Source organism: Metopolophium dirhodum, chromosome 7, assembly GCF_019925205.1.
Source record: "Metopolophium dirhodum isolate CAU chromosome 7, ASM1992520v1, whole genome shotgun sequence".
NCBI classification, from domain to species: Eukaryota; Metazoa; Arthropoda; class Insecta; order Hemiptera; family Aphididae; genus Metopolophium; species Metopolophium dirhodum.
In genome coordinates, this window is record NC_083566.1 from 835298 (window position 1) to 849893 (window position 14596).

The 14596-nt window shown below is 38.9% G+C and overlaps 1 protein-coding gene across 1 annotated transcript in view; it reads right to left on the bottom strand.

Annotated features, from left to right (window-relative positions):
• Positions 1-422: 422 nt before the first annotated feature.
• LOC132948289 (putative transcription factor SOX-15) overlaps positions 423-14596 on the bottom strand; it is an 84443-nt gene continuing 70269 nt past the window's right edge. The window contains exons 3-4 of the mRNA XM_061018707.1: positions 2499-3656; positions 423-2339 (exon numbers count right to left, since the gene is read on the bottom strand). Coding sequence (XP_060874690.1) covers positions 1510-2339; positions 2499-3656 — 1988 coding nt within the window. The 3' untranslated portion in view covers positions 423-1509. The remainder of the gene's footprint in view (positions 2340-2498; positions 3657-14596) is intronic.

Here is a 14596-nt window from a genome sequence, read left to right on the forward strand (position 1 = left end):
CTGAAAGTCTATACGCACGCCTATATATCGCATGCGATGCTTTCCCAAAAAGTAGCATCAGAAATCGAGAGAAATCATCGCGAAACGGACGATCAAATGTGTTCCAACTTGCACCTATCATTATCCATTATTATTATTGTGTATATTGTACGGACGGCAAACAACGAAACATTAATTGATTCAAACATATTATTATATAATATAATACCCAACACTGAACTGCTCTTTTACACGAATATATTATTGAATATGTAAAAATAAAATATTATGTACACTTTGTACTGCAGTGCGCACAGGAATCGCGTATTCAACAGGTATTACACCTATAAAGATATAGCCAATATGACTGATCTGAAAGAGCTGTATAGGTGTATTATAGGACGACTCTACAACAATATTGTAAAATGATGTAGGTAGGTAACAATTAATAATAAAATGTTTCAATGTGCAATTTTAATGTATAATTAATATTTAGGTACTACAAAATTCAATATAAAAAAAAAAAATACACATATTATACATATTACACTGAATAACGGAATAAAATATAATTACAACACATGCGCGAACATAACGTATATAGGGTACACACTTATAGTATATATATAGCCAATAATACGAGCATGGTAAGAACGGTATACAAAATGATATAACTATATCAATACAACCGAAAATTGTTATTATATTGTATGTATGGAAATTAGTTATATAGAAAATTTGATACACATCATATTTTATCGTGACACGACTCCTATAATTTATTATGTACGACGTGTTGTTAGATCGTAGGGAGACTGCGGTGGAAAAGCGGAATTTAAAATTAACCCTTTGTAAAGTTTTACGTATATATACAATATCATCTATATTATAATAATAGTCTATACAATATATTATATTATTTAATCACACAAAACGATGTATTTTATGCACATCATAACAAACCCTGTAATAATACAATACGCGTTAAAGCTATAAGTAATAATAATATAATAAAAAATATAGTTTACGATAACACGAGTTTTGTTGCCCTGTAGCAGAACGTACACTTGGCTCTACTATACTCTTGGCTCTTACGTAAAATGATAAAAATATATAATTATATAAACACAGATAAATATTAATAATAATAATAATAATAATAATAAAAATAAAAAAACATCGTCGCCCAAGATAAAGCGAATAATCACAGAGCCTATGTGGTTTTCGAATATTATACATGTATACACGTACAAACATCATTATAATTAATTATAATATTATATTAGTAAACGGTGTATGGTCATTACACAATAATAATATGTTGTGTACGCTCTTACACGCGATTGCGAAAATAAATAAAATAATAATAGTAATAATAGAAAATCATAATAAAAATCGCAACCAGAAGAACACGTACACAACGTGTAGAGTTTGATTTCGAGCGAATTTTCGAAAAGCGGACTTAGACCAAAACGAATTTGTTCGGCTTCCGTTTTCCGTTACGCCCGCCAACCAGATCATCAGACGACCTCAACTGCTGTAGCAAGTCTTTCGGACGTCCGCAAGTATGACGCTGAACTCCTCGTCCGGTTTGCCACCACCGCCAGCGGCCAACACTTGTCCCGCTGCAGCGGCTGCCGCGGCCGCGGCCACGCTCTGCATATTGGCCGTGGCCGGGACGTTCTGCACGTCGGGATAGTGTTGGGGCGGTAGGCCGTCCAGAGTCGCGTAACCGCCGAACTCGCTTTTTATACCGCAGTTGTTGAGCAGATACGACGGACTGTGGTGCTGTTGGTGGTGATGGTGAACGTCCTGGTGCACGATGTGTTGAACCACTGCCGGCGCGTAGTAAGAGCTGTACTGTTGCTGCTGCTGCTGTTGCTGTTGCTGTTGCTGCTGCTGCTGCTGCTGTTGTTGTTGCTGCTGCTGTTGTTGCTGTAGATGGTGGTGGTGGTGTTGTTGTTGTTGTTGTTGGTGGTGCGATTGTTGTATGCCGGCAAACATGACGTTGTGTTGCTGCTGCTGCTGCTGTTGCTGATAGTTGTGATTGTTGTCCGGCTGTTGGGCCATGTACTTTAAGTACCGGTCAAGTTCGGAGCCACCTCCAGCGGACGACGACGCGTCCACCGCGATGTCGGATTGCTGAGATCTGGGCCGCTGAAGGTTGGCCAACAGCATTTCCGACGGCGATTGGTGATGGTCGAAGCTCATCTCAATGATTTCACCTCCACCCCCACCTCTGCCCGTGCTGCCACCGCCTCCGTGGTAGTCGTTGCCCGTCGACTGTTGTCTGTGCTGTTGCAAGCCCTGCAAGTTGTGATGGTGGTCTTCTTGCTGCTGTTGCAGTATACTTCCGGCAACTGTAAAACGAGACATGAAAAATATTAGAAATATTGATGAGTACAATTGGGGCTGTATCTCTGGAACAATAAATGCTTCCAGAATCCGCAAGGATAATGAAATGGGAGGGGGTTAATCACCCCCCTCCCTGGGGTACGCCACTGTCCGTGCACACTTACCGTGGTATCCATCGGATGGAGGTCTGCCGGCTGCGATGGTCGCTGCCGACGAGAGGCCGCTCGTATAAACGGCGGTTCCGGCAGCTTGAAGTCCGCTTGTCGAATAGAACGGCCTGTTGGCGTAATGCGGCTGCTGCTGCTGTTGCTGCTGTTGTTGTTGTTGTTGTTGCTGTTGTTGGTGGTGTTGTGAATTGGGTCCCAGAACCTGTTGGTCTTGGGATGTGGCTATCGGAGGGTAAAACGTACCGGTCACGATGTTGTTGTGCTCGTACGCCAACCGCTGATTGGTGCACATCATCACCATGCCCTTGGCCACACCCATGGCCGCTATCGAACCGGGAGCCGGTTGATAAGACGACGTCTGAATGTTATTGTTGTTGAATTGTCGGTGGTGGTTGTTATTGTTGTTCAGCTGTTTCTGTCCACCACCACCATAATAGCCACCAAAGTCGTCGAGTTCGTACTTGACGACGTCGGTCCGATGATAGGGGTGGTGCAAGTGTTGGTGGCCGTGGTGTTGATGGTGATGCGAGTGGTGGTGCGGGTCTTTGCCTGCGCCTGTGGCCGGTTCCATGGGCGACAGCTCGGGCGTGGGAAGCGTGGGCGTTTTGCTGGCCGACCGCTGCTGCAGCAGTCCACCGTCCGGGGCCTGTCCGCCACCGCCGCCAGTCTCGTCGGTGGCCGTGGCCGGGCCGGCGGGTTTGTCCGGATCGGGGCTGCACGTGGGCGAAGACTCGGGAGTGATGACCTCGGACACGCGGACGGGCGAGTATGGACTCTCGCTGTTCGGGTAGTACGGCGACGTCGTCTTTGACGGGCTGTACGGCTGGTACGCGTACGGCTGCTGCTGGTGGATGGCCGGTGACGAGTACGACGACGAGCTCTGGTACGGCGAGCTGGACGGGTACTGGACCAGCTTGATTTGGCCCGCTGAGTTTGGGCGCCGGGACGTGGGCGAGTGTGCGGAGCCACTCTGCGCCACGGCCGCCGACACGCCGACCACGGAAGTCGGCGAGCCCGCCCGCTGCTTGTTGTGCTTCCTGCGCCTGGGCCTGTACTTGTAGTTGGGGTGTTCTTGCATGTGGATCACGCGCAGACGTTCAGCTTCCTCCACGTACGGCCGACGGTCTTGTGGCGTCAGACTTCGCCATTTTTTTCCTGAAACAAGCGACAAGTCACGTTATAGACATCGTTTGTTCTCAAACCTTAAAATATGATAATAATAAAACGATTTTAAATATGAAGAAAAGAGTCGGGAGTGAGTACATATAGGTTAAGGTTACCAGTTCTCTGGCCTATCGTTTTTTTTTTATTTAACCGTCAACTGTATACAAATTTAATGTAACTTGACGCAAGAGTATAATACGATCGACAGGTACATATAATTAATAATATATAAATATACGATTGCGATCTAATTCTTGTATTTTATGTATTGTTTTGTATTATTGTATTTTTCATAATATTGAGTCTTTACGCTTGCAGATTTCTTTAAACACCACCACGTTGAATTTTCGTACATCACAGCGTGGCTTTGTATTATTGTATCGAAGTATACAACGTCTAGTGTAATATTATTATATTGGTGCACAATATAGTAATATTGTATATGTGGTCGGAATTTTGATTTTCATAACGTTTGTGTATAATACACAACAATCGTGTTTATAGTGTGGGGGGGGCTCTTCGGAAGTTCTTCTTTTAGGTATGCCGGGGGAAAACGACCGCGGATAACACCGTTGGTACAAGGCCGTATCCAGAAATTTTTTTCGGGGGATGTGTCCAAAACATATATTGTAATTTTATTGAATTTAGGTTTGATATATTTGGTTAAAAATAATACATATTGAAGACATTTCGGAGGGGGGGGAGTCCAGATAATAATATAATGTTATAATGGAACATCTAATAATGCACAGCTCGTGGACGTCCAGACCGATTAATTTATGCGGCCGACTACGTCAGCGTGGTACACGGGGCAAGACGCATAAGAGATTCACACGTGTGTTTAAAGGGAAATAATAATAAAGAGTATCTCGGGTGTTCATCGTGCCGGACGAGAATATGAATATTCATAAATATTGTATTATCACGAGTACAAAAACCGTGTAAGGAACGTGCATATTATTATATTGTTATATTTCAGTTATCATTGCGTTTCCCGGCCGTCGGATACGACTTCGACAAATTGGCCGGTCGATAGTGAACGATATTGTTTTACCACTCGGAACGTATGTTTTTTTAAGTCGTGTGCAGCAGACGGCAACTTGCAGCCCGCCCGTAAGGCTTCACGAGTTCCGCATGTTATATTATGCGCAGACGTCCCGATCCATAAAACTATATTGGGGACGTTATTTTCGACAAATATTGTTGGAAAGTGAGTGGAAATGTAGTCGGTATTATGAGGTTCGTTGATTTTTTTTTTTAGGAGGGCGCTTAGCACCCTAAAATACCACCCACCATCCCCTATTTGGGACACTGACCACGTCTGCGGCTGTCATTAGAATACGGATCGAAAACGATGGGAAAAAAACTCCATCTCGAATAAATCTCAAAGGTCATTGTGATAATCGTCTTATCGGATCCGGAGCGGCGGTATTATATAGACTGATGGATAGCTGCTGTATAGAGTGTGGCTGCTGGGCTGCGACGCCGATGCGATATTATTATAATATTATGTTATGTACGACCACGACGGTAGTCCGGCCTAGGCGCACCACTCGTTTATTATCATTGTGACCACCTCCAGTTTAATCGACTACCGATCGTAAAACTTAGAATCCAGAAGCACCGGACGGATTACCTACGTATCATTATCGTCGGTGATATCTATCGTCTTCCCGCCGCGGCCGGCCGGTCTGCTGCAGTCTCCGCGCGCGTTTACCATAATAACAATAATACGATTAGGTATCGTACACGACCGCTGTCACGAGCGAGTGTGAAGAACGACAAAAACAGAAACACTAGGTCGAGGGGATCGGTTTAAGCGTACACGGCATATGGGTATTAAATGTACATTGTATATTTGTATATCATATTATATATTATGTACAAGGACTGTATAATATAATAATATATTCGTTCCACCACAACAAGGTACACTGCAGGTCTCCGGTGGCGTGTGGGACTCGGAGGGGCTATGATACACTGAAGTGTCTAATGTCTATATAGTGTCCCCCGCCATGTCGTCTCGCACTCTCATAATAAGACGATTTCGTGGGCGTCCCGATTGAAAAGCACTTGCAGGGTGACATTTATTTTTCAAAATTAAATTTTATTTCTTTCGATTGCAGAAAATAATATTTTAAGCGCAAACAAGTGTTAAGTGCGATTTTGTTTAAAATGTATCATGCAATAAAATAAACCTTTTATAATATAGGTAGTACCTGCGTATTCTCTTGTGCGCAAATTAGGTGTAATATGAATTACTGTCGCGACTGTTTTACCGAATTATGAAAACATTATACCTGTTTAATTAATGTATTTTTGTTCGCAGTAAGTTATATAGTATATTTTACAAGAAATTGTTTTGATTATTCTTGATACATTCCCATAAATCTTTAAATATGCATACTTGAGTACTTAACACTTGTGTGCGCTTAACCATCATCTATATTATTATGATTTATGAGACGGAAAGATCTGTGTAATATAATAAGTTACTTATAGGTGTAACGCTAATTAAACTGAAATACAAGTAAAATAAAACGGTGATTTAAATAACGCCTTTAGAATAACAAACAATAAGATAAAATGTGTACAACAATTAATTAAAGTGTATCCTGACCGACCGATTTGTATATCATATTATAATAACAATATAATAGCTATGAGGTAGGATCTATAGCACAAAACGCCTCGTGAAAAATAATTCACCTAGAAACGATAATCGAGATTTCAATAAATAATCCTATCGACGTTTAATTGCTTTTCGTTTTTTTAATGCCGCAAAGAGATTATAAAATAAAAAACCTTAATAAAAAAAGACCACGGGGGACCGATCCCTTATGGACTCGCGCCGCTTTCATCGTCGCGCGCATGACGCGCGTTAAACCGCCGTACGAGCCTGCCGATAATTATCACAAACGGCAACTGACAAAGATTCCGAAATGAGTTTTCATTTTATTTTTATTTCTCTATAGATTGATCGTAATAATTATCGACTATCTGCGCAACTCAATCAAAATCCTATGCCGCGGCTTGCGTCAAGTTTTCAGATTCAACGAATAATTATATATAACGCACGTAGAGTTCACCGAAATAGTTGTCCCCGGGACACGCGTGAATTCAAATAAGACATAAGAGCGTGTTGACGTGTTGTGAGTATAATATAAATAGTAATGACAAGTGTAATAACATGAATTTCGCCCGTTTTGGAAAACTTAAATGTAAATCCGATGGCACAAATTTTCGTATATACATATTATACATTATTATGTATATTGTATAATGTATACATATATAGAAAACAAGTACTTCCTACGTATTTATCATTCACGTAACGCGCGCGTATACGTTATTATAACACGCGTGATAATACGAGTAAAAAAAAAGGGGGGAAACCCCGAAAGAAAAATGAACGCGGTGTAGAGCGCACGCGGTCGACAAACGCATATGACATAATATATTGTAATAAATATACCTACATGGGTAGTTTGTTTGGCCAAAATAATCTAGGATTTTACATAATAATAATATAATAATATAGTCCACACTGATTTGAAACTTGTTTTATTCTAAACGGAATAGTTATATAATATTGTCACGTATATTGTTATTATTATTTAGGTGCAGCCGCCAAAAGTGTAGAACCCATGCGCACGCTATTATTGGACCGTTTGCCCGACAACGGATAACCATAATAATAATATAATAATATGATTTTACCAAATCGTGTTTGTAAACAGTTTATAACAACAGAGTATATTATTATAATAATACGGACGCCAAACTTGCAGCTATATTATTATGATAGAGCCGGAAGACAAAAACGATGGCGAAGAAAATAATATGGTCGCCGTCCGACTGAGGGACACCAATCTGGTGCCGATCGTGTGGCAAGCGAGTCACATGGCCGGGTACGCTCTGACGGCCGTGTTGGGCTTGGCCAGTGGCGTCATGTTCTACCTGGCCGTGGAACAGTCGAGTCACCGCTGTTACCTGTACAACGCGGCTCTCGTCGTGCAGGAAGTGTCCAGGGAACAGAACCAGACGCTCCTGTCGGACGACCGGGTCTGGTACATGAGCAGCAACTGTTACGACACGTTCTCGTTCTCGTTACAAGTGTGCATCAGCTCGGTCGTGTGGATGAGCATGTTCCTGGTGTTTGGCCGCGGCGGATCTTCCGTCACCGAGTTTGATCACAGCAAATACTTCAGGTCCGTTGTCTTATACTCTTTTGCAAACTCTGAGCGGGTTACTATATTATTGTAACGCCGATCGACCCCGATCTGACCTCATTTTTTGGTACTTATATACAAGGACTCGATATGAGCAAGAGTGTGTTTTCGGAGTCGTCGTGAAGTTGGTTTGGAATGCATCAGCTGGAATTGAATGTCAGGCTCTTACGCGAGAGACGTATTTGTAGTGATTGTTTCAGGGTTTGTTAGTTACTCTGTAACTGCGACGATGTTACTTTGGGGTTTCTCCTCGGTTTTACATGCAATTGCACGTGAGCATTTTTCCTTTCAGAGTTATTTGGAAAATTAAATTTAAGTATTGTAATATAATATTATTGTGTATATTAGCCTATTAGCGTATACTGTTATCACTATAGCACCCACGGTCTCTTCCCGAATGAAACAATTTCTGTAAGTACCAGTCCGTAGTTTTATTTTTTTTCTCCTATTAAACAGTGACATGGTCGGACAGTGGCAAGTGGTCTTCTTCGCCAGTTGTTTCAATTTTTGGTATTTTATATCTTCGATCGTAATCTCTTTACAGTTTACCAACGGCTATCAATTATTTGTCGCCACCCTATTACACCTACCGGTGGACAACTACTTTCGCAATCGATTGTAAGTATAGGATAAAAATTAACCTCCACCCCTGCTGTGTCGACGACTGCACTATCGATTTGAATATTTTATAATAGGTATTTTGTTTCAGTGAAAAATTTGAGAAGCCATACTACATCAGAACTATAGTAAGTATTGAAGGTCTATACGGAACGAAAATTTACAGTAGAGCTGTAATTTGGCTAGACTTTTTTTGTCTACGTTTACTATACATACAAAAAAAAGCCTGGCTCGCCCTGGTACCGATTTAAAAGACTCGGGTAGTTATCAATATATTTTTCAAGAATCACGTTCTACAAAAAAAGGTCAATTTTACATTTTATATTCTTCGAAATTAAGAATTGTTATCCAATTATAAATATTAAGAAACCAAAATATTTTAAGTAATTATAATTTGTATTGTTTTATTACAAAACGCAGAAAAATATACTACAATATATGGAAGGTCAGAATTAAATGATAATATTAATAGATATTTGTTAGCGTATTATATGTTTCACTATCTGACCCACGCGCAATATAGCAAGACCATGATAAGGACAACACGCGCATTCACGCAAAATCAATTTTTTTATGTTTTAATTAATTTTTGAGTAAAATCATAAATCTCAAACAAATATAGAGTTTTAAGGTTGGACATATTATTATCTTGTCTAATTTTTGTTTCAAAAACATTTACCTAATAGGTTATATACCTATAGGTACATTTAAATTTACAATTTTTTAAGCCAAATAATTATAAAATACAAAATATAGATGTGTTCAAACCTAAAAAAGGTGGACAAGTGGGTACCGCTCTGCTGTACAGTAGTTGTAATGGATGTGTTATATTTGAATACAATAATAAACCATTGAATACGAAAAAAGATTCTGAGCGGTTAGCGTAGTCCTTATAATATTATTTTTTATTCGTTGCTATGATGGTGACAAACAAATCGTTAGAAATTAAAATCTCATTTTTAGCGGTTTTTCGTAATTTGTCGGTAGTTTTTCTCGACGCTTTCTAAAACTACTAGGAATTTTCAATTTTGAACTCCCAAAAGTACCAACTAGTTTCACTTTTCTATCAGAAAAAGTACTGATCTCAAAAATCGGAGCATGCTTACTATCCAAAATGTTGCTGACAGACAGAAAAAAAAACACACTTCATTGTAAAACCAATACATTTTTCCGCTCTGCTCAGAATCTCAAAGTATATTCTTTATAATTTGTATACCTAATTAGTAATTTTACTTTAAGACTACTCAACATCTATCAAAAACAATTTTGCGTGAGTGTGTTTTGTCTATATTGCAATTTGGCCAGAGAGAGAAAATAAATAGTGCACGTGATAGTAAATTTTATTAATAGTAAAATTAGTAAATAATTTGATAGAACTTGATTAAAATTCGATATTTTTAGTTATTAGCTGTGATACAGATTCTAAAAATACCTGCCAGCATGTGGTCGTTTAAAAAAGTCCAGCCCAACCCATTACATAAATTAAAAACTAAAAATGTTCGTTGCAGATGTTATTATGGTGTCAAAGTTGTTTGTGTACGTTCAATTTTCTATTGATTATTTTCCGTTGTGCTATGGGTGTAGACTTCGACGTGGATTTCGACTATGACGATGGCAACAACAACGAGCCGGTCGCCGGTCCTTCAAATCAACCGAAAATAAAAAGTATGATCTTGTACGATAATATCAAGCTAGATTATGTCGGCGTGCAGACACCGTGAAAAGTTTGAAGCCAAGATACTCTCAGAATTTATAAAAATAATAATTTAGTATTTTATCTGCGTCGAAACGATGCTTAAAGACGTATTTTAAAATATATTATTATAACTATTATTATTATTAAAAATCACTTCAACATTTTCCTTATTTAAATTTTATATACAGTTTAGAAACATGGTCTGATGGTCATTTGACATACTTGTCCAAAACTTTTTTAAGACTTATTTTTCAATAAAAAATATATATATATATACCGATAACCTCGATAATGCTATAAAGTCACTGGTTTAATCAGACAAGCAACGTGACAATTGTATAGGTTTATTAGATAAGAAAAAGGACAAATTAAATTAAAATTGTACGATTTGTACCTATTGAACACATACCACAATCAAGAAAATAAGATAACCTGCAAGGACCAGAAAATAGCTACAACATAGATAATTATAATGATAACTATTTAACTGATATTACGTACATACAACTAAAATGCAGCTCTTATATAGGTACAATTGTAAAAATAAATAAGCATAATGTAATAATATTTATATAATTAATAGTTAGTGTGTAAAATTTAATTTATTATAATATAATATTTTTAAATTAATGAAAATATAAACAGCGGGAAGGTTCTTTTTTCGACCTTTAGGGATGGATTATTTTATTTTATAACATATATAGACCATTTTATATCCAGCGCACATACATATTTATATATATAATATATATATATATTACATAAATTGTGTTGTTAAACATCATATAGTGACTTAGTATAACATGGTCATTTGTTACATCGATATTATAGTGATGGTGAAAAATAGACGGAAATAACGGACGAAATGGGCAGAACGAAACGCGAAAACGAATATAATGAAATATACCGTTTGCAAGTTACAAATTTCTGTGGGTCGTCGAGTGTGGGTAATTTTTTTTTCGGTTACACGAAAAATAAAACTATTCCGGCGGTTTCGGTCATCGCTGTAAATTAGTAGTAAAAGAAGACGAGATGAAAAAAATATCATATAAGAGAAACAAGCCGGTCACAGGTCACTAACGGGGTTAGACGAGCGTAGTGGGTGTCGGTCGGTCGGGCGGCGGCGGCGTTATAATATTAAACTAGTGATGATCGATACGAATTCCTCGATAATTATTATTGAACAAATTGATTTGGGAAAACGAAACGGGTGAAGGAAAAAAATTCTACTTTATTGGTATAATAATAATAATATATATATATATAGGATTGATATTTCGTATAACATTTAGGTATAACGATATGTAATACAAAGTCTATAATAATATAATATATCGTATTATGTGCACCGGGCCGCTCGGAAGATGGGTTTAATGACTGGCGTATATTATATGCTTATAGACGTCGATGATGGCGGATAGGTGTGAAGTGTATGTTCGTGTATGATATGTGACGGACGCCCGGCGGATCATTAATAATGGACACCGTGGGATGCCTATATACATATAATATAACCGACTAAACAAGGCGTTTACAGTCTTCGTCGTCGCGGTGTATTTGGATTCTCCTCTCGAGTTACGATATAGGTAATAATATTATACCTACATTAGGTATACGGCCTAAGTTTAATATTATTACACGACGATGACTGGGCGGCGCCCGCGAGTAAAGCCCGACGGTCGTGTCCTCTGCCGGGTGTGCATCATGAGGGTCGAAGGGAGTGGAATTTTCCTCCCCGACAATTCTCTCATCCTTATTAATCAATCCAAAAAATATTATCTAGTTCCGCGAAGAAAACGACAACGATAAATTCGCAGAGGGTACTTAAATTATACATCGTGAGTTCACGTCATGTAGAGAGCCAGTTTAGAGACGTCGTCCAGGGTTGGAAAAAAATCATTGGTTTTTTTTTTTTGATGTTTTAAACAAACGTTTAAACATAATAACAACCCTGCCGCCGTCGCTGTTGCAGCAGATTTGGCGGCCGGTTATTAGAACGACCAAAGACCATAATATCGCCTACGCGTTAAGGAAAGGCGGTGATTGGTGAAAAGTCCTTCTCGTTTCACGCGGTGCAGGTTTCGGGAAACATATAATATACATATATTATGTGTAATGTGTGTATATAGTTATTTAGTTGTACCAGTAAGTCTATATAGGTACTATTGCACGCCAGCTCGCCGCGAGCGCACTGTGTGGCCCCGTAACGCCGGTCGTTTGTTTCTGAAATTATTGCTCGACCGGCCAAGGACGACGTTGCGTGCGTATATAATATGTATATATATATATATATATATTTGCAAACGATATTTCGCCGACGAACAACAACAATAATATAATAATATCGAATAATTGGACGTCGTCGCGCAGTCGTTTAACCTACGTGACGTGCTCGTTTAATTGGCCTCCGTTGAGCGTTTGATTGGCCGCTGCCGCGTCGTCGGGGCAAATAAAATCGATGCGTGTGCGGTACGCGTAAATCGCGAAAAATCGGAACAGACGACGCGCCGGAACAGATGGTTTTAATGAGCCGAGGAGAGCGTCGCTCGTCAAATCTGCGTCCCTGTCGGTCTCGTAAATCGTAAGATCTTAATATTAAATTATATTATTGTTTATGTATAGCTAGAACGTATACATATGATATTACCGGATCTAATGACATCAATAATAAATTGAAATTGAAATGTCATTATACATTTTTTTATCGAGTCTCTTTTCGTTATAGGTACACGAGTTTGATGCCAAATCATGAAATATGACACAATTTTAAACTTTGATTTTGTAGTTTGGCTTACCAATGAAATCATCGAGGTTCTTATCGACCTCTAACCGCGTTTATCGCAAGCCCGATATCTCATACACGATATACCACATTAGTTCGATATCTCACATATATCAATAATATACGTCGATCTACACGTCGACGTGGTGAGAAACTATAAAATAACACGTTTAGCGTACTATAGGTACCTCTATAGTATTTCTACAAGACTCGTACGTTTATATTATTATTATTGTTGTTGTTATTGTATAGTTGTTACTTGTTGCACGGCGTTTGGCAAACAACATAACGATTTACGATAATAATAATAATAATAATAATAATATTATGTAATACCAATTACAACCTTATAATTATTATTACTATTATTATTGTACGAGTCTTCGGTGAGAACAAAAAAAAAAATTTGTTAAAACACAATGCGGCGGCGGCGTTTAATGGTGTAAAAGAAAAAACAAGCCCATCATCGACCGAATGGTTTTCGGGCGTCAGGCTATAGCCGCGTCCCGATACCTATTACCCACACACACACACACACACACACATGTATTATATACATATATTAATATATTATTATATTGTGTGTGTGATGTAGGGACCGACCACCCGGCGCGGAGGACGCACGCTGAGCGCCACGTTGTCGTCGAAGTCGGTCCGACAGCGTCGTACACCGTTCGAGCGCGTATCACATCGCGGGGACCTGCAGGACGGCCGATTGTCCGACGGAAAGAAATCACCGTAGGTGATGTTTTCGTACAGACGAATATAGTAAACGATACGTATCGGAGTTATGATTGAGCGAAGTTGTAGCACTCTCTGCAGGTTCGGATTGGAACAGAATCGACATTTCCCTGCAGCCGCCGGAACCGTTGAAACGTCGTAAAGTAGCTATGGAGCAGTAGAGACAGAGTAGATGTATAATAATAACGTGCATTTCAATGATAATAATACAAAAGTCCTCGTTCAAGGATCGATCGAATCTCTCAAACGCGCGTAAGTGGAAAAATATTAGTGATAGTGAGTTGTTTTTTTTTTTTTAAAAAAAAACGCATCGCAACACGTTAACTCTCGCGTTTTTATCATTGACGTATGAGTCAACGTATATATATAAGTATACGCGATCTACTTCTCCGGAATTATATTATTATGTTACAACAATCGAGACTGCGCGTGTCTACAACTATTGCCTTAGGATTGTTAATAATTTCGAAGAACAAACAAATCGCGACGAATGCATATAAACCGCTGCCGTTGATAATGTGACGCATTATTATTAATTATTATTGTTATTACATGCGGACACCTCGCCTTATCCACCACAATAACCTACTTGCGGTGTCTGTGTGACAAAAAGTAATGATGGGCCAGTTTTTTGAAAATGTCACGAGTATATTAAATAGGTGGATTAGATGATTAGATTCTATACGAGACAAAAAAAATGTCTAGTCTTTCATAAGTCGATTGATGACATTGTAAGTTGTAACACCAATAACACATAATTTGTCAGTCTCAATAATATGTCTGCGATTAAGGTGGAATGTGAATTTGTTTGGAAAGAAATTTAAATATCAAATATAATATTGTTGTACCTGGTAAGAACTTA